The sequence below is a fragment of the Mesoplodon densirostris genome, chromosome X (assembly GCF_025265405.1).
Source record: "Mesoplodon densirostris isolate mMesDen1 chromosome X, mMesDen1 primary haplotype, whole genome shotgun sequence".
NCBI classification, from domain to species: domain Eukaryota; kingdom Metazoa; phylum Chordata; class Mammalia; order Artiodactyla; family Ziphiidae; genus Mesoplodon; species Mesoplodon densirostris.
The window spans coordinates 111923090-111943726 of NC_082681.1; the positions used below are offsets into that span (position 1 = coordinate 111923090).

Genomic DNA, 20637 nt, shown 5'->3' on the forward strand with positions numbered 1-20637 from the left:
CCAATCTAAGACATCCCTGTAGGTAGGTGCTACTCTAAACCCTCCATTCAACTTTCTCACACACTGCTGCCAAATGAACTCCCTAAAACTCAAATTGGATTTTGTCATCCATCTGCTTAAAATCCTTCAGCAGCTCCCTGCATCTTTTAGTGAAAATTTTTCACCTCTTTAGTTTTGCGCCCAAGTCCATGAACTGATACCTTCCTACTTCCATAGCTACATCTCAGAACAACCCAAATCATAGGCACTTTGCTACAGTCATAGACAATCAGAAGGCATGTATAATGATTCTATCCTTGTACTATTTTCCCACCTCCTCCAAACCTCCTTTTCATCTAAGTTTTATGCCTGCATCAGAACTCAACACATATCTTCATGAAGGCTTTTCTGATTTTTATTCAAAATCACATGCCTCATCTATATACCCATTACACTCTGTTCTTTCCACTCTCATAACTTTTGTCATATTAGACATTAATTGTTGACTAAATTAATTTTATTCTTCAAAAGACTGTAAGATTCTTGAGAACAAAGACTTGGCTTTGATACTTAGCCATCACCTGGCCAAGAGGAGCTCTCAAAGAATGGTTAAATAATTATCTAGATGACACAATAACCAGAATAATTTTCTCTATGGCATATAGGCCATCCTGGATCACTGTCTCCATCTCTTAAGAAAAAAGTGAAACTCCTGAGCCTGGTATTCTATCCACAGACACGTCTCATATCTGCCCACAGCTTCCTTTCTAGCTTCCTCTGTATGCACTATTGTGCACTCTTCACTCCAGGCACATACATCTGTTGGTCTTCCCTTCTCAGAGCACCTCTTCCCAAATCACCATGGCTGGCATTGTGCTACTTCCACTGTGTGATATAAAATGTCCTTTCCATTTCTCTATCAGTAAAAATCCATCTCATGTAGCCTCAGTGTACCGTTTTGTGTATCCATCCCTGAATCTTCCTGATTGCAGTAACACCCTGTCACCAGATCTCTAACAGCATTTGCCATTCAGTGATACAGATAATTCTTTATAAGTCCATCTACCCTGGTTGACTGTGGTATCTTCAGACAATGTGTGTCTTGTCCATTTTTCTTCCTATTCTCAGAGGACTGCAGGTCTGATGCTTAGTAGGTGTTCAATAAATCTTGTTGAAGGTACAAATAAACAAAAGAGAACAATATTCCAGTTGAGGTGCATTTATTTTAAAAAGTATATGCATGTTTACATATACATGTATGTCTGTGTGTACAATGTCTAAAGAATTGAAAAGTTAAATAGTGATAAACAATCTGAACATATAGCCTGATATTTGGAGATCCGATACTAGCAATGAATCGATTTTAAAGAAAAGGATAGCTATCCTGTGGAAAGCAATATTTTTATGTGAGCAACAGAGAAAGGGTCTGGAGCAGTGGACATAAATCTCACCTAATAAGAAAGTAATTCCAGGGCCTCCCTGGTGGCGCAAGTGGTTGAGAGTCCGCCTGCCGATGCAGGGGATACGGGTTCGTGCCCCGGTCTGGGAGGATCCCATATGCCGCGGAGCGGCTGGGCCCGTGAGCCATGGCCGCTGAGCCTGCGCGTCCGGAGCCTGCGCGTCCGGAGCCTGTGCTCCCCGTTCAGTGAGAGGCCCGCATACCGCAAAAAAAAAAAAAAAAAAAAAAAAAAGTAATTCCAAAGGTAATGATTAAATCCTGTAATGACAGAAATACCTTAAGTCCTTCATCATGTAAGGGCACCAATTAAAACTGTAATTCTTTTAAGATCAGAGGTCTAGTTAACTGCTCAGAGCAAACAGGCTTATAGGCCTCACACTGAAACAAAAGAAGGAATTCAGAGCTGCCAATTTTATAGCCTCGTTAAACCAGGGAAGCCACAAACAACTCTTGCTGATAAGGAAATTATGGCAATTACCAAAATTGTCAAGGGAAAGGTATGACAATATGTAAAACTTTCATGGCTTGACTTTAAGATCAGAAATTAATATTCATGATAAATATCAGAGTCAAGGACATAGAGCTTTGCACTCCAGAATTAAAGGTCTTAAACTCTAATTTTAGAGTAGTCCTTTTTTTTTTTTTTTTTTTTTTTCCCCCGGTACGCGGGCCTCTCACTGTTGTGGCCTCTCCCATTGCGGAGCACAGGCTCCGGATGCGCACGCTCAGCAGCCATGACTCACGGGCCCAGCCGCTCCGCGGCATGTGGGATCTTCCCGGACCGGGTCAGAATCCGTGTCCCCTGCATCGGCAGGCGGACTCTCAACCACTGCGCCACCAGGGAAGCCCTAGAGTAGTCTTTAAGTACTGTTTAGACAAACAAAAATGTTATTTCCTCCAGGGGGGCTATTAGGGTAAAGAGCAAGCTGTCATATTCACCTAATTAATGAAAACAACATTCAGAGATCAAGAAAGTTTGATATTTTCAAATCTTTACTTTGTAAACCAAAGCCTTTGAACAGACATTCATAGTGGCAATTTTCATTAGAAGTACAAGTATTTGGAAATTGCGATTTAGGAACTAAAATATTTTCATTCTTTTGTACAAGATATCTACATGGGATTTCCACACCATGTCAACAAAGTTAAAACACAGGCTGTTACTCTGCACACTACTGGCTTCCCTAATTAAGAACTTTTCAGAAGGCTGAATAATCTGCAGTGCTCATTCATTTGAAGATCACAGCAGTGGAATCTGGAAGGCACCCTGCTATGTCTTTACTACCTATGATTCCATTTGTAAATTAAATTTAGATGGAGAGGTAAATAGTCTTTGTAAGAAATTAACTACGTAGTACATCGTTAACATTTTAGAAGGAAGATGTATAATTTATATTTAATTAGCTAATATTTTAGAAGGAGGTATATACCTTGTATTCACTCACTTTCAATCTACTACATGCTGCGTGCCATGTCAAGCACTGGGTCTCCTCCATCGAGAGACTCTTTATATTCCTATGATTTTATAAAGCACCCTGCTGTCCCTGAATTTGTACGGGATATGATTCCCTTAAAAGGATCACTATTACCTGAATATCAATTCTCAAACTTACTGTGGATAAGAAAAACCTGGATGCACACTGAACCATCAGGTTCCCAGTCCTTGTTTCCCCAGAAATTCTGATTCAATAGGTATGTGTTAGGATACAGGGATTTTTTTTAAACTAGTGATTTTTTAAACTGGTGATTATTAAAATCTAATTATACATCAGATCATAGTTTGAGAAACAGTGGGTAGTAGTTTTCAACTTTTTTTTTGTTACAATTCCCTTGAAAGATCTTAGAAAAATCCTGGGTGTTTTAAGTTGACAGCTACTTTTTGTAAGTTTAAAGAAGTTTATTTATTTGTTTAGTAGGAGGGAAGGATATTAAATATTATAAATATCAAATAGGATAACTGGAAAAAATACATCATGGCATGATTTGATGAAACAGAATTTTCTTTTTTTAAGAAAACTATTTGGGGGGGCAATTATGTATACCAAATATATGAAAAACAACAAATAAAATTTACCCCTGGGTTTTATCAAATGTATCTTGAAAATATGATAGTTCTATAAAACATTCCAATTAAATTTAATTTAGTATCACTACTATATGTTGTTTTGGCTGTTCTGAATAGAGAGCATACCAACTTGGATTAAGCTTCAAACTTATCAGAAATACTGTAAGACAGAGAAGATCTCTGAGTTTAAGTGGCCTTGATTTTTCAAACTAATATTTCAGACTATCCTTTTGTTTGACACCTAAGTCCATTTTGCATACAATACATCATAATGCAATTTCACTTCTGTAAAGTAAAAGAAGTGCTACTGTGAGTTATCAGGCAATTTTACACAAGAGTACATATGGAAGTTGAGGTTCTGGAGATGAATTTCCTTCAAACTACCTTTGTGGCACACCCCTTGGGAATTCTTTGTGCAACCCCAGAAATATTTGGATTTCCATTAGAAGAGTGCAGACTTTGAGAGTGAGCCTATACACCAAGTGGGCTAGGTTGGCCTGTTAGCTGATCTTAAGGCACCCTAATCTTTTCCTTCTTAAAAGCCAGGGCACAAGTAATTACTGTGTGAAAGACTCTTCCAAAACAGACTGCCAGCCTAGTCTAGGAAGAATTTCATCTGGCTTAACTCACTGCTGTGCTCCCAATGGCTAGTCCAGCAGCTGGTGTAGAGTAGATATTTAATAATCTACTAGAGAATTCGTTCAATTCAGAATGAATACAGTATCAAAAATTCCTAGACATTTCAATCATATCAACTATGTGCAACCAATTCCAAAGCTTCTTCAGTAACAGAAATAATATTCCTGTTTTAATGCAAAATAATGGTTGGTTTGCCATTAGTGGATTGGTTTACAGTGTCAAGACCAGAAAGACAGCCTAACCCTCAATATTAGGATAGATCAAGTGAAAATTTGTTGCCAGATTATTGTAATCATTCTTCAAATACAACTCCATTGGGCTTCCTTGGTGGTGCAGTGTTGAGAGTCCGCCTGCCGATGCAGGGAACACGGGTTCGTGCCCCGGTCTGGGAGGATCCCACATGCCGCGGAGCGGCTGGGCCCGTGAGCCATGGCCACTGAGCTTGCGCGTCCGGAGCCTGTGCTCCGCAATGGGAGAGGCCACAGCAGTGAGAGGCCCGCGTACCGCAAAAAAAAAAAAAAAAAAAAAAAAAAAAAAAAAAAAAAAACCAACTCCATCAAAGTTAATTGAAATGATAACTCTGTATAAACTTACTTACTTGAAGCAAATAAAGGAAAGTCTCCCTGGAATATCAGGAAAATAAGTAACTTATAAAATCTTTTAAAAAAACTTTACTGAGGAGTGACAAATATAATTGTACACATTTAAAGTGTACAATGTGGTGATTTGATATACTTTTGTACTGTGGAATGATTACCAACATCAAGATAATTAATACATCCATCACCTAATTATAATTTTTTTAAATGAATTTTTATAATCGTCAGTGATTATGAAGTCAGAGGATCCAGCTTGATTTTCAATATTTCTAAATATTAGCTTTGTGTTCTAATATCCTTTCCACACCTACATTACAGGACTCTAGGCAAAATGTAAATGTATAATATAAACATATTATAGGAAAGAGCCAATAATCGTTTGATGTTACCATTTCAAAACAAAGGCTAAGAGCCACACGTGGCTATTTCAAATTAAATAACATTTAAAATTCAGTTCTTCTGCTGCACTAGGACCATGGAATAACCTTGTGAATGGAAGTCACATGCTAAGCACTGCAGTCTGGGCCTTGACAAACCCTGAAACTATCATACAAGTTCAGGAATGCCTATCTTTTACTTTACATGGGAGAATAAACTATCGCATTTAAGCTGCTTTTCTATAATATGAAGTATAACTAATGATGTGATATTGCTTTAAAGTGGTGTTTTCATTTCTTTTTCTTTTTCTCTTTTCTGCTTTTCGGGCAATGTAAGACATTTTCCTGAAACCACTGGAACATACTTCAGATGTTACTCATTCACTCCATAACCCTGATTCGTTTATAGGACTCTCTTTTATGACATTCATGGGAGAAAATGGGGATCTGTAACTGAGAGATATAATGAAATCAGTTAAGTGCTTGTTCAATTACCTCTTTTTTTTTTTTTGCGGTACGCGGGCCTCTCACTGTTGTGGCCTCTCCCATTGCGGAGCACAGGCTCCAGATGCGCAGGCTCAACGGCCATGGCTCACGGGCCTAGCCGCTCCACGGCATGTGGGATCTTCCCAGACTGGGGCACGAACCCATGTCCCCTGCATCGGCAGGCGGATTCTCAACCACTGCGCCACCAGGGAAGCCCCAATTACCTCTTTTAAGTTTTTGTTTTATAACCTCAGATTCTATATCATGAAGCTGTTACTAAATGGAAACCCTCCTGAAAGCCAGAAATGCCACTGTAAAACCTGCATAAATCTAGGCCACAGAGACTGATGAGAAAAGTCTTACTGATTCTTCACCTAAGCTTTAGAGAAGATGAATATATGGAGTTTGTATGTAACCTAATTGGAGTAAGCTGGTTGTCTATTTATTTCCCGGATGATGAGAAATTTTCTGGGAACCAGAACTAGAAATACTTGAAAGAGCAGGGATTTGTCCAGCCAATTCTTCTCCAGGAATGTTGATGAGGTAATTCTATAATTGGTTGTGAGTGAATCTGGGCAGAGGGAGAGGCTATTGAGGGCAGGATGCATATGCATATGTATATGTTGGGGACAGGTATGGTAGTATTGAGAATATTACTATTTCTTAATCCTTTTGGGAATTTTAAAGAAGGAAGGCTGTGGAAATAAAAAAATAGAAGTTTGTTCAAGAATATGCATTATTCATTCAACAAGTACTGACAGAGTGTTTACCGCATGCATAGCAAAAATGATCTACTGAGTCATTTCAGTATATGTGGAGGGGTGCTTCTTGGCTGTGCCAAAATTGGCTACTAATTTCCCCTCAGTATCTGCTTCCTCTTCTTCCTCAGTGTAGCAGATACTTTTGGTACCCCACTCAGAATTTCTTCACCAGCTGTTGTACCCATACCTCAGCTGCTGTGGGTGTTGACTGGACAAAGCTCACACCTGTACCCTTTTCCAGAGACTCATCTTAACATGACAAGAGCCACCTGGATAGAGATGACTGTGAAGTCCAGGCCCTGCCCCCTTGCTTCAAGGGAGGATAAATTCTGTGGTGCAATTTATGTTCCACAGCTCCCTGCGGGGTCAGGACAAGTCTAGACTTTTGAAAGCTCACCTTTTCCTGTTTTTTTCTCTTGAGTGCACTCCTCAGTAGATCACTTGCACAAGAATCCCTGTCTTGGGCTTTTCTTCTAGAGAAACGAATTTAAGATCCTCATTAATAGACCTCTATGTTGTTATCAGGCACATGGGTACTAATAATAAAAACCACATATCCCAGTCACCACTACATTTTCATGTAATTATGTGAACAAGTTCTAGCCAATGAGATGTAAGGAGAAGTGACATAAATAACCTCTGGGTCTTGTTCTTTTTTTTTTTTTGGCAGTACGCGGGCCTCTCACCGCTGTGGCCTCTCCCGTTGCGGAGCACAGGCTCCGGATGCACAGGCTCAGCGGCCATGGCTCATGGGCCCAGCTGCTCCACGGCACGTGGGATCTTCCCAGACCGGGGCACGAACCCGTGTCCCCTGCATCGGCAGGCGGACTCTCAACCACTGCGCCACCAGGGAAGCCCTGGGTCTTGTTCTTAAAAGTGGAAAGGACCATGTTCTTTGTTCCTTTCATTACATATTGCTGTTTATACTAACATGGATATGGTGGACACAACTTCATCTTGGAAAATAAGGATGAGGACCATACCCCCAGGGAGAACAGAGTGGAGACAGAAAAGAAACCTGAGGCCTAGACAATTCACAATTAGGCAGACATCATATAAGCTCTGAACTACCTATATCTGGAATTTTCTTTGAGGAGAAAGCTTCTCTTGTTTAAGCTACTGTTACTTCTAAGATTTTTGTTATATACAAATAACCTGTCCCCAAACCTGACAACTGATCAAAACATTTTTCTTTGCTCAGATCTCAGTGGTCATATATGCATAATCGGAGATGCAAAGATGAACAAGATGTTAAATCTCTGCCACTAAGGGGCATTAGCTCCTTAAAGGAAAAGAAATTTGAGCAAAGTATGGACTTTAGTTAATTTAAAAAAAAGAAAAGAGACTAACAAGTAGACTAACATAGAACCTAGAAAGGACCCCAGACCTCTTCCTTTATTTATTCAAGTGCTGTGTCAGGGAGCAATGGTGGGAACTCTATTTAAGGCTTTCCTAGAGTGACGGCTTAAAGTCAAGGCAACTTTATTTCTCAAGACCCTCAGATTTTGTGGTGAAAAAGTTTAGGTTTGTACTGGAAAAGTATAAGATGTGCCTCTTGCTATTTTTTCCTTTTATTTGCTTCCCATAGCAACATTCAATCAGGCTCTCAACATCCAATCAAGCACCATCTCTGATGTATTTTTAACTTCCCAAAGTGATCTTGACTCTTTTTTCCTTGCTATACCTACCATTAATACTCTAACTGTAGCCCCCATCACTTCAAACCCTAATTATTGTAAAAATCCCTTGTCTGCTTTCCACATTCCAATTTCTGTAAACATTCATATACTTGCTAGAAGATAATTGCAGAAAAACTGCTTTCAGCTTTCCTTTCTTTGCTTTATACTTAGCTGCCATTTAAGTCTTAGCATCTGTTTTACCCTTCTTTACAGCCATCCCTCTCACCATCACCTACAAAACCCCATTTTTCCATCAAAACTGATCTAGTCACTCTATTATGAATAGACTGTGGTTTTTTTCTTTGTTAATAACAATAGCAGTTTCTACTTTTGGCTTACCTATTTGCAGTTTGCAAGGTATTTTCTAGATCAGAGGTCAGCAAACTTTAGCCTGCAGGCCAAATCCATCCACCACCTATTTTTTTTTTTTTTTTTTCTTTTTGCGGTATGCGGGCCTCTCACTGTTGTGGCCTCTCCCGTTGCGGAGCACAGGCTCCGGATGCGCAGGCCCAGCGGCCATGGCTCACGGGCCCAGCCGCTCCGCGGCATATGGGATCCTCCCAGACCGGGGCACGAACCCGTATGCCCTGCATCGGCAGGCGGACTCTCAACCACTGCGCCACCAGGGAGGCCCCCACCACCTATTTTTGCAAATAAAGTTTTATTGGAGCACAGACACACTCATTCCTTTATGTATCGTCTGTGCCTGTCTTGCTACAACAGCAGAGTTGAGTATTTGCAATAGAGACTATATTGTCTGCAAATTCTAAAACTTTTACCATCTGGCCCTTTACAGAAAAAGTTTGCCAACCCTTGTTCTAGATCATTTTTAAATTTTTCTTATACTAGTCTTCATGAAACCCTTCTGACAGGGAAAATTTTCTCCATCACACTTTCCCTAGCCATGTGTTTATTTTTCAAAGTCTTGCTCAAATCACAGGCTCTTCGTGAGCCCTTCTAAGAACAGTCTCTTTATTGTCTTCCCTAGTCATTAGGTTAGTCTTCTTATTTTTTTCTTGGGAACCACATACAAAATTAGACTTAGAAAGAACCCTGGATAACCAGAGCTTCATATTCAACTTTTTCACTTATCCTAAACTTTGTTGAACAGCTGCTATTACTTTATTAGACCTATTCACTTTATCTTTGCATACTGCACCAACATTAGCAATTAGGGGAAGGGGAAGCTGGGACAAAGTGAGAGAGTAGCATTGACATATATACACTACCAAATATAACATGGATGGCTAGTGGGAAGCAGCCGCATAGCACAGGGAGATCAGCTCGGTGCTTTGTGACCACCTAGAGGGGCGGGATAGGGAGGGTGGGAGGGAGGCCCAAAAGGGAGGGGATATGGGGATATATGTATACATATAACTGATTCACTTTGTTGTACGGCAGAAACTAACACAACATTGTAAAGCAAGTATACTCCAATAAAGATATTAAAAAGAATTTTTAAAAAATAGAGTACAAAAGTATGACCACTAATAGTCTTGCTGGATTGTCAATGGCCTCTATGCCTGGCACATATATTATTTGCAATTTTAAAATTTCCTCGAGGTAATTACCATTTATATCATATCACAGACATTCAGTAATGTTTGTGAAATATGATAAATGTGTATGTTATAGCCATGACTGAAAAGGGCTCACAGTAATTCATTTTACCTAAAATAGAAAAAAAAAAAGGATACGTAAGAACTCAGCATTTACCTTTATATGCCTAATTATTTTACAAATGTATATTTCAGCAGCCAACCTATTCCATATTAGTTTGATACTTTTTGGAGAAAATTTGTTAGTCTCTGTCTTCCCTGAACCTGCCACCATTGATTTCAAAGAATTTTCAAAGCTTTCTTTCTTATAAGACTTGGAAAGATAAGACAAAGCTTTTCTCAATCCAGTGATCTAAGAAACTATCCCATCATCACTTGAGCAGAATTTATTTCATCTTCTTAGTATTTAGGAAAAAAATGGCTGTTATGTTGCAGACACGTATTTTCAGGATGATTAAAAAAATCAGTAAATTGAATAGCCAATTCACACAGCTCTAGGCTTTTACTTCCAACAATTGGGTTTGTTGTTTCTGAAAAGAAAGCACTCAGAAAGACAACAATCTGGCTAATTATTGCCCTGTTCAAAAATAGTTCAATCCTTTAGAAAACACCTTCAAGTCTCAGATACGGAAAGAAGGGTAAACTTTAGTATCTGTCCTAGGTTGATTTACCACCTCAGCATGATCTCCAAGAATTATCAGAATTATGAAACTGGAAATTCTCTTTGAGGCCTATCATGGCAAGAGACACATGTTCCCACCAAAAGATTATAGAAAGAGTAACTGATATGCAGTTCTATAATTTCAATTTAACATCCGTATAAGACACTGCATCCAGACTTGAAAGCTTAAAGACTTTCAATTGTATTTCAATGGATTTTTTAAAGGACTACCTTATGTAGGCTTAATTGCATTTTTTATAGCCTATAAATTACAGCTGATATTCTCAAGGGTATACTGTGGTTTCAATTAAGAGAGGTAGTTTAACAATTAAGAGACCAAGACCGTGAAACTACATTAGGTCCTTGAAACACATATGCATATGATCATTAAGATTTCTGGGTAAGATATAAAACATTTATATGGGCTTTGATTGTCCTGAACAAAGGGAGACTCCTTGGGGCATAAATGTTTAAGACTTTCTAAAATGATGCTGAGATTATTTATCCTTTGATCTAAGAATGACTTGATTTTTAAGCAATAATCACATAAAACAATAATAAATATTAAAATTATCGTCTATCATACAGATTAAAATGAACGAAAACTAATCTCTACTACACCTACAGCTGTTACTTGTTGGTCTTTTAGGCCTAACATATTATTACTGTTTACTTCCACCTGGTGACAGTGAGGGTATATTACAGGGAGAGAATAAAACAGTGCTTTGGAATACCAAAGGTCATGATGGAGGATAAGCAGTTCATAACTGGTGTTAATTTCAGATAAGAGCTGTCATAAGAAATGGAATTATTTTTTTTTCATGGAAAATGACAGGAATCAGAAAATGGTATAATTTTGGCTATGCCAATGTTTTCCACAAGGCATTCTAAGAACATTAACCCCAATCACTATTTTATTCAGTAACTATTTTGTGGGTGCATTCTCACTAACAACACTATCTCACACTGACTCTGAGGGGAAATCACATCAGTGATAATAAGTCTGGGATGCAACGCATACTCTATCATCCAGAGAAGGTTGCTTAAAAGGTCTTGGAGGAAAACCCTGAGATACTTAGCTATGAAGGTATATGAGGCATACACTAAGACTAGCTACGCAAAGGGGTGTCTAAGAACCTGGTGCACTGTCTTCCAGGACCCTGACTCGAAAGTAGAGAGACAGCAGTCTTAAATATACTTGTGGGTGTGGCCTCTGCTTAATGGAATAGATCACAATTTAATACATAAAAGGCTCACAAGCATTTTAAGAAATCGTCCTAGTTTGTTGATAAAGTTCCAATTAAAAAGAGGCCTCTGGGCCCTTAACTTGTCACGGAAAAGAAGAGGATGGACCCAAACGCTACAGAGAAACACTCCCAGTAAGCAGAACTGGGCCCTAATCAAAAAACTGCTGACATGTGCCCAGCTGGGTTTTAGAATTGCTATGGTTCAGTGACTGCTCTGTACCTCTCACACATTTTGGAGAGGATTATTTAACTTAGTTATTTTATTCCTGTCTGACCAGAGAATGTTGGGTGTGTAAAGGTTAGATAACAAGTCTTTCTAGCTCACAGACCTTTGGATCAAGAGGAGCCACTCCTGGGCCTCCCTGGTGGCGCAAGTGGTTGAGAGTCCGCCTGCCGATGCAGGGGATACGGGTTCGTGCCCCGGTCTGGGAGGATCCCATATGCCGCGGAGCGGCTGGGCCCGTGAGCCATGGCCGCTGAGCCTGCGCGTCCGGAGCCTGCGCGTCCGGAGCCTGTGCTCCGCAACGGGGGAGGCCACAACAGTGAGAGGCCCGCATACCGAAAAAAAAAAAAAAAAAAAAAAAAAAAAAAAAGAGGAGCCACTCCTGAGTGGTTGTACTCAAGGAACTAAGCATGAAGAACCTCATTCACACATAGGTAATGAGATCCTGGACTTGTAGCCTTATCTTGATGTCACACTAAGACTTTGGGGGTCTTAGGAATGGGGTGAGTGTACTTTGCATGTGTAAGGGCAGGGATTACTAGGGGCCAAAGGGCAGACTCTGTTGTACTGTTATTTTGGTGATCCCACCAAAAAAACGCATCTTGTGGAATTCAAGCTCTTGTGAAGTCTCCTCCCATATTAGCTCTAGACTCGGCTAATAGGCTGTTAGTAAGCATGATGCAAATAGATGCTTGATAAGTCTTCATACATTCTGAGTTTCCATATAAAATGTCTGGCCATCCTGCTGGAGAGACAGTTGGAAAGACCATGTGGAGAAAAGGAGACCCTGAGAATTCTGGTAAACACTAGCATTTAAGGAAAATTCAAAGAAAAGGTGTTACAAGGAAATTTACTAAGTTATATATCAGAGAGCTAATAGTAGACATGATAAAGGTCAGTGTTAAAACCAAAAGAGACCCAAAGGATCTGGCAATTCGAATTTCTTTGGCCCTTTCACGTAAAATTTTAGTAGAGTAGCAATAAGTCAGTCTTTCATCATCTCCACTCTACTCTTAAACCCTTCCAATCAGTTTTTATTTTGGTTATTGTATTTTTCAGTTGCTTAATTTCCATCTGTTTCTTTTTATAACCTATTTTTCTTTGCTGAGATTTTCCTTTTTTTCCATCGGTTTTCAGAGATTTTGTAGTTACTTGCTGAAGTATTTTTATGATCATTGTTTTAAAATCCTTGTCAGATTCATCTCATTGTTGGTATATTTCCTCATTAATGTTGTAATTTTCCTGACTCATGGTCAGGTCAGTGAATATTTTTTTTAACTCTATCCTGAACATTTTAGTTATTATGGGGATGTGGATCCTATTTCATCATTTTTTTTAAATAAAGGCAATCCTCCTGTTGAAATGTAACATGTGGGCCAAGTGGATATGTATGTTCAGCTTCCTCCTCAGCCATGCTGACATCTTCCTGCCTTGTTGCCTCCAGCTCACTTCCTACTGGGCTCCACTGACACCAGAGGAGGGAAGGTCAAAAATTGGACGCCAGCTAGCCCTACCTCGCACCACTTCGTCCTGCCTTTTTGATGGTAGAAGCTTTGCTCCTCACTGATACCAGAGAAGTGGGGTGAAGACTAGCAGTGACTAGCCCTGCCTCACAGGGCCTCGTAGATTCTCAATGCTGCCAGCTGTGGGTGGAGACTCAGGTCATCACTAGATTCCACTGACACTTCTCTTGCAGAAGAATATAATTCCTGCCTAGTTCCTCTGGGTGAAAGATGGAAGATCAGGACCCCACTCATGGGTGCTGACTCTACCATAGCATGGGGATCATATTATTGCTGCCTGCTTCCGCCAGGCAGGGGATGGAAGATTAGCTCCCTGCTAGGCCCTGCGAACATCATCTGGTGGGACAAGTGGAGCAGTGTGGTCATCTCATTCCTCAAGTCCTGAGGTTCCTAGACAATCCTTCTTTCCACCTTTCACAACACTTGCTTTGCTTGTTGGCTGTGTTCTATCCAGCCTTTTCAGCTGTTAGGGGAGGATTGGGAGGAAGGCAGCTACTCCATCTTGGCAGAACCCCATTCTGTTTTAAATTGTGGCCACAGTATCTATAACAATTTATTGCACACTTATTTTCTCTGATGCAAATGATTTGAAGGTAAAAAAAATGTTTTTTAAAAGTCTTTGTAATTCTAGCATTAGCATATTACCTAGCGATCAGTAGTTATTTCTGAAATGGATGACTGAGTAAATGGATTTAACTGAGTACCTTTTGATAGATGCTTAATATGTACTTTCAATGAGAAAGAACTTTTTAGTCTCTAAAGAGAAAATCAAGACTTGAACAAAGGAACTAGATACTAGATAAAATACATTCTATATATGTAATTTGAAAAAGTATGCTTTTAGAAAGAACAACACACAAAAATCAAGCATACTTCTAACAATGTACATGTTGAAAATGAAATTCAAAAAGCACTATGGGGAGGGTGGGAGGGAGGGAGATGCATGAGGGAGGGGATGTGGGAACAGATGTATATGTATGACTGATTCACTTTGTTATAAAGCAGAAAATAATTTAAAAAATGGAAAAAAAAGAAAAAAAAAGAAAAAATAAATAAATTTAAAAAAAAGCACTATGATTTATAAACACACCAAAGAAAATGAAATAATTCTGTATAAATTCCACAAAATGTGTACAGGATTGTATGCTGAAAAATACAAAATGCTGATGAAGAAATCAAAAAAAGAAATCCTAAGTAAATGGAGAAGCCTACTGCATTCACAGATTAGGAGTTTCAACACAGTAAAGACAATAATTTTCCTCAAATTGAGCTATATAGATTTAATGCAATGCTTACCAATATTCCAGTATACTTTTTTGTAGACATAAATAAGCTTATGCTAAAATTTATATGGAGAGGAACAGGCCCTACAACAGCTAAAAGAATCTTGAAAAAGAAGGATAAAGTGGGAGGACTCACTGTACTTGATATTTAGTCCTACTATACAGCTATAGCTACACTAACCATGACAGAGTGGTACTGGCCAAGGGACAGACACATAGATCAAAGGTATAGAATACTGAATCCAGAAATAAACCCAAGCAAACATGCCCAAGAGATCTTGAATAAACATGCAAAAGCAATTCTATGGAGGAAGCTAAACTTTTTAAACAAGAGGTGCTGGAGCAACTGAACATCTATCGAAAAAGCTAAACCTTTACCAAAATAAACCTTATACCTTATATAAATATTAATTCAAAGTGGATCAGAGACAAATATAAAATGTAAAGCAATAAAACTTTTGGCAAAAAAACAATAATTTTAAAAACAAGAGAAAATTTTCAGGATCTAGGACTAGGCAAAGAGTTCTTATATTTTTGTACCAAAAACACAATCTGTAAATTGAAAAAAAATAATGAATTGGACCTCATCAAAATTAAAAACTTTTGCTCTTCAAAAAAGCCTGTTAAGAGGATGAAAAGACAAACTACAGATTGGCAGAAAATATTTGCAAACCACATATCCAAGAAAGGATTAGTTCCTAGAACATACAAAGAATCCTCAAAACTCAACAGTAAGAACACAAATAATCCAGTTACAAAATGGGCAAAAGACATAAACAGATATTTCACTGACAAGTATAAAGATGGCCAATCAGCACACGAAAATCCATCATTAGCCATTAAGGAAATGCAAATTAAAACCATGAGATATCATGATACACTGATGGGTACAATGGAAAATAGTGACAATACGAAATGCTGCAAGCACGTGGAGAAACTGGGTCACTCAAATATTGCTGGTGGGAATGTAAAATGGTACAGATACTTTGGAAAACAGGTGGGCAGTTTCTTATATGATTAAACATGCAACTGTCATACAAGTCAAATTCACTCTATGGCATTTATCCCAGAGAAATGAAAACTTATGTTCACTAAAAATGTACATGAATGTTCATAGAATATTTATTTTCAATAGCACAAAATGGAAACAATCCAGATGTCCTTCAGTGAGTGAATGAACACTGTGGCAACGTCCATACCACGTAACACTACTTAACAACAAACAAGAATGAAAAACCCGATTCCAACATTTTTTTTGTCTTTTTTTTCTTTTTTTTGGCCGCACCACACAGCATGTGAAACTTCCTTAACCAGGGATCAAACCCATACCCCCTGCAGTGGAAGCGCAGTCTTAACTGCTGGACCACGAGGGTAGTCCCTCCAACATACTTGAATTGCAAAAAATAGATATGGAGAACAGATTAGTGGTTGCTGGGGGTTTGGGATTGGGGTGGGGAGGTGGATATGGACAACAGAAGGGATCCTTGAGGTGATGGCATTGCTCTGTATCTTGAATGTGTCATTGTCAATATGCTGATTATGATTTTGTACTATAGTTTTACAAAATGTTACCAGTGAGAGAAACTGTCTAAAGGATTCATGGGATCTCTCTATATTTCTTGCACATGAATATGAATCTACAAAATAAACTTTTAGCCAAAAAATAGTGTGCCAAACAACTTAGTATGTTACAATTTAGGGGACATTAAATTACTTACACAAGCACCAGCTAGCTATGCATATGAAACTGCTAATAGGGCATAACTCGGAAGAGGAGGATTAAAAACTCGGGAGTCAAGAGGAAAGGAAAATTTCATTTTTTTAGAAGTAAACTTATTCTTTTAACTGGCAATAAAGGAAAAGAAAATAGTTACACAGCTCTCCTTCATTCACTTTTTCATGTAAAAATAAACATTCAAGAAGGAGAAAATTCAGTAAAAAGCCAGGTACCATGGAACAAAGAATTATGTGGTATTATTCTATCCAAAATAGCTACTTATAGATGGGAGTAGGAAAGCTCTTATTCATTACACTGAGAGTAATCTTAGGTGTTTCCGTTATTTACACCATTGACTTGTACATATTTAGGTGTAAACACTGTACATGAAAACGCTTGTTAAAACTTTTCATTGATAAGTTAATAACCCAAAACACTTATCAGAAAGACTAGAACCTTTGAGTAGCAGCTAACATTTTCAAACATCTAAAACTCTTCGTAAGTGGATTATTTAAAAACGAATGGTGACAGTTTTGTGGTCTGATAGCTAACAACATGCCAAAATGTCAGTGACTCAACTAACAGCCCTGGGCTCCCTTCACGTCATCAGCACCAAGGCATTCTATTTAAACTGCTGTTTATAATGATTTTGAATACCGCTTTCCAAATTGGAACAGGAAGCCGGATCAACACTAGCTTTAAATCAATTGGAACACTTGAATTCCAGTGACAAAAGCATCTTTTCCTGCAGTTTATCACTTTCTCTAGAATACCACTTGACACATATAAAACTTTAAGGTGTTTGTCTTTTAGTTTCACCTTCCATTAGAATACAGACACACGAACATATGGCAAATGTCACTGTTCTTGAAATTTTGTGACCTTCATTCATTACTGCAACTATAAATTCAGAGACATTTTAACGCAGTTTCTCAGAGCATTGGATCACTGTGTATATTTAAACACATCAAAGAATTGCAACTTCAGTGCTTCAGAAATTCAGATTACTAACATAAACACAACCTTATTTTCCCATCAACAATAAATAACGTAATTAAGTGTTAGACTATGGACGTTCAGCTCAATTCTAATCTCAGATAAATGAGGACATACATTTGCCTATCTTGAAGAATCACCTCCTACACATGCATCAACAATCAGAAATAATGTTTTTTAAAGAAATGCAGCAGATATGAAACTAAATCTAATAACTATTTGTCAAGTAAGAATAGCCAGTCCAAACAGTACCCTCTACCTATATTAGTATGGCAATTATTTATCAGTGCACCTACAAAAACTTTACTTCTATTAAGAGTTATGTTTAAACATAAAAGGGTTGGATTCCCTTTTTTAAGGGAAAGAACAAGAGTTGGCAAAGGAATAGTGCGTTTGTTCTTTTATAATTCATTCCACATTTTTCCCAAGCAGAACTTTATTTGCATTCATTTATATTTTCCAAAATGAACTCTAATTTATATGTTGTCAGCGTTAAAAAGATAAAGTTATGTTTAACTTTCATCTGGCTTTGACCTATTTTAACATCCTAACACACTTGTAGCCATAACCCTCCATAAAGGTTATTCTTATAGGTTGATGATGAGCGGGAGACACAAACCTTATGATAGAGGAGTAATAGCTGCTAATGAGAATTTCAGAAGTGGAAGTCGAATTTTGATTTGAAAAAGACACTAGGTGATTCTGAGACTTTCTCCAAATTGAGAATCAACTGCTTTAGATTTGGCTTTATATAAAAGTCGAAATACGGACACAAAGAAATAGATTTAAACACACCCTCTATATGCCTATACCCTGCTTTGCCAATGTTCTTATAGTCTAATGACATCCACAGTCATTCACAGTCCATGAAGGGCTAAATGCTTAAACGGAGACTTTTAACTGCTAATGTGATACATGGATATTGTCTCAACGCATTATCATTAAGCAAAGTACATATATCTCTTCCAAAAGCAGACGAAGATATGTAGATGTGTAATGGGCTTCTTTGTGCATTAAGGGCACAGGCTTTGTTATTAACTTTTGCATTGGCCCTGAGAGACCCAAAATATTTTTGTATTGACTCAGCATTTTTAGTCAGTAAAATGATCTGGAACATAGCCTTCGCATTCCCTAACATGGCAAGGCTGCTTTCCTCTTCCTGTGCACATACACATTACCTAAATCATCTTTGCAGATGTGTTTGAACCAGAGGTATCTGTGCTCTATCTGTCTGTGAAGGGCAATAACAAAATGTTACAACTCATTTAGCAATAAACTATGCATCCTTTCTGCAAGTCTTTGCTTACATTTTATTTGCAACATTTCACCTCCTCTATAAATTTTATTTCATAGTCTTTAGTAATTTCTGGCAACATAAGTAGATACCCAGATGGTATCTCTTTTCTCCATAAGCCAGAGATAATGTCTCAATATAAATTCCAGTGCCATCTTTTTATGGTTTAGATTCTAAATTTTAGAAAGCAGCAACACACACAAATATTGAGACCATACCTTGAGGTGAACGGGATAGCAGCAAAATTTAGGTATAAGAAAGCAACACGTGATATAATTGATTCAACAGTAACAAAATTAAGAGGATACCTGATGACACAGGCGTAAAGACCACTGTCCTGCAGTAATGTTGGCCGGAACCAAATGGAGTCCTCTTCCTTGCTCATTCTACTTCCATCAAAGGCTATTGGCTCTTCAAAGTCTCCGGGGCCAGAGCTTTTGTACCACATCAAACTGAGTCCAGCACTTTGGGCTAGGGAGTAATTGGCTCTGATATAACCATAAAAGAGTGCACATTTGATTCGAACAGGCTCTCCCACCAAAACTTGGTATTTCTTGATATCGACAGACCAATCTGTGCATCCATCAGCTGTAGTTTAAAAAGACAGAGAAAGAGAGAAAGAAAAAAACATTAGAGAAAAATGGAAGCAATTAGTTCATTAATTAATCAATTAATTCAACAATATTTATTGAGCATCTATATTGGACAAGATTCTTCTCTAGCCACAGACTATGCAGGAATGGATAAAACTCAGAAGGGCACTGAAAAGTAATTTATCCTACTAACAAACAATATATTCATCACTTAGTTTGCTTCTGCTGATATTTATTCTTAGTTTAAATCAGTGTGATGGTTATTGGCTTATGGCCTTCTCATTCTAAATCCACATGTTTGCCTGTTCTTTGAAAATGGATCTGGACCTGTGAAATAGTTTTCCTTTGCTAGCTGGCACTGATGCTTTGTTAGTAAAGTGTTCTGGAGAGAGATTTCAAAGGAAAGGGTTTGCTCCCTGGTTCCAGCATGCTTGCTTGGAAGGCTCTTGCAGTGTTTAAGGCTTTTCCAGAACGTGGCTCCTGCAGTGGGTGCTTCTCCAGGACTCAGGTCCTGCAATACACGGTAGCAGCTTGGTAATTTTTTAGCAGATCCTCAGGTGAGACATCTTCTCATGAACAGCTTTCCCAGATACCTTAGAAGGCAAGTCCCTGTCCAATTGCAGAGGGCAGACTTCCAACCAGTTCTACCGGTGTGCCACCTCAGTGACTTCTGCCATTCAGTAAGCCATGAATTTTCCCAGTAAGGTTTGGCTCTCACTCTGGGAATGGGAGGATGGGAACTTTTCTTTGGGTACTCTCAGTTAGGGGTAATGGTGGCCATTCCTCTATTCCTTACAGTTATCTTTTGTTACAGACTGAATGTCTGTGTCCTCCTAAAATTCATATGCTGAAGGCTTAATCCTGAATGTAATGGTATTTGGAGGAGGAGCCTTTGGGAGATAATTAGGTTTATACGAGGTCATGAGGGCAGAACACTTATGAAGAGAGTAGTGCTCTTATAAGAAGAGACACCAGAGCTTGCAACCTTTCTCTTTCTCCTTCTGATTACTTATAAAGAAGATGCCACGTGAGCACACAGCTAGAAGGTGGCCGTCTATAAGCAGGAAAGAGGGCCCTCACCAGAAACCAAATCAGCCAGCAGCTTGATCTTGAATTTCTCAGCCTCCAAAACTGTAAATTTCTGTTGTGTAAACCACCCAGTCTCTGGTATTTTGTTATGGCAGCCTGAGCAGACTAATACATCATTCCTTCTTACTAGCCAATCCTTCATTACTCCAATAACCTATTACATTGAAAAAATCTTTATATAAGCTTTCCTTGTTCAACTTAGTGTATTTTTTTCTCTCTGATTGGATCCACACAGATAAAATGAGGAATAAGTGCTGTACAGCCAAACGAGGCAGAAAGAAATACAACAAAAGTGGGTCATGCTCTAGTAGTGATTCACAGCCAGAGAGGCAGGTAGATGGTTACTTTGCTCTGATTTCTGGGAGCATCAGGGGAAGTGTAAAGTAGAAACCATGGTGGGAAATGGAG

General features: G+C 38.6%; 1 protein-coding gene across 1 annotated transcript in view; it reads right to left on the bottom strand.

Moving 5' to 3' along the window:
- Window positions 1-19817, bottom strand: part of IL1RAPL1 (interleukin 1 receptor accessory protein like 1) — a 628876-nt gene extending 609059 nt beyond the window's left edge. Inside the window, exons 1-3 of the mRNA XM_060086547.1 lie at window positions 19789-19817; window positions 19468-19670; window positions 18856-19135 (exon numbers count right to left, since the gene is read on the bottom strand). Coding sequence (XP_059942530.1) covers window positions 18856-19135; window positions 19468-19670; window positions 19789-19817 — 512 coding nt within the window. The remainder of the gene's footprint in view (window positions 1-18855; window positions 19136-19467; window positions 19671-19788) is intronic.
- Between the last annotated feature and the right edge of the window lie 820 nt (window positions 19818-20637).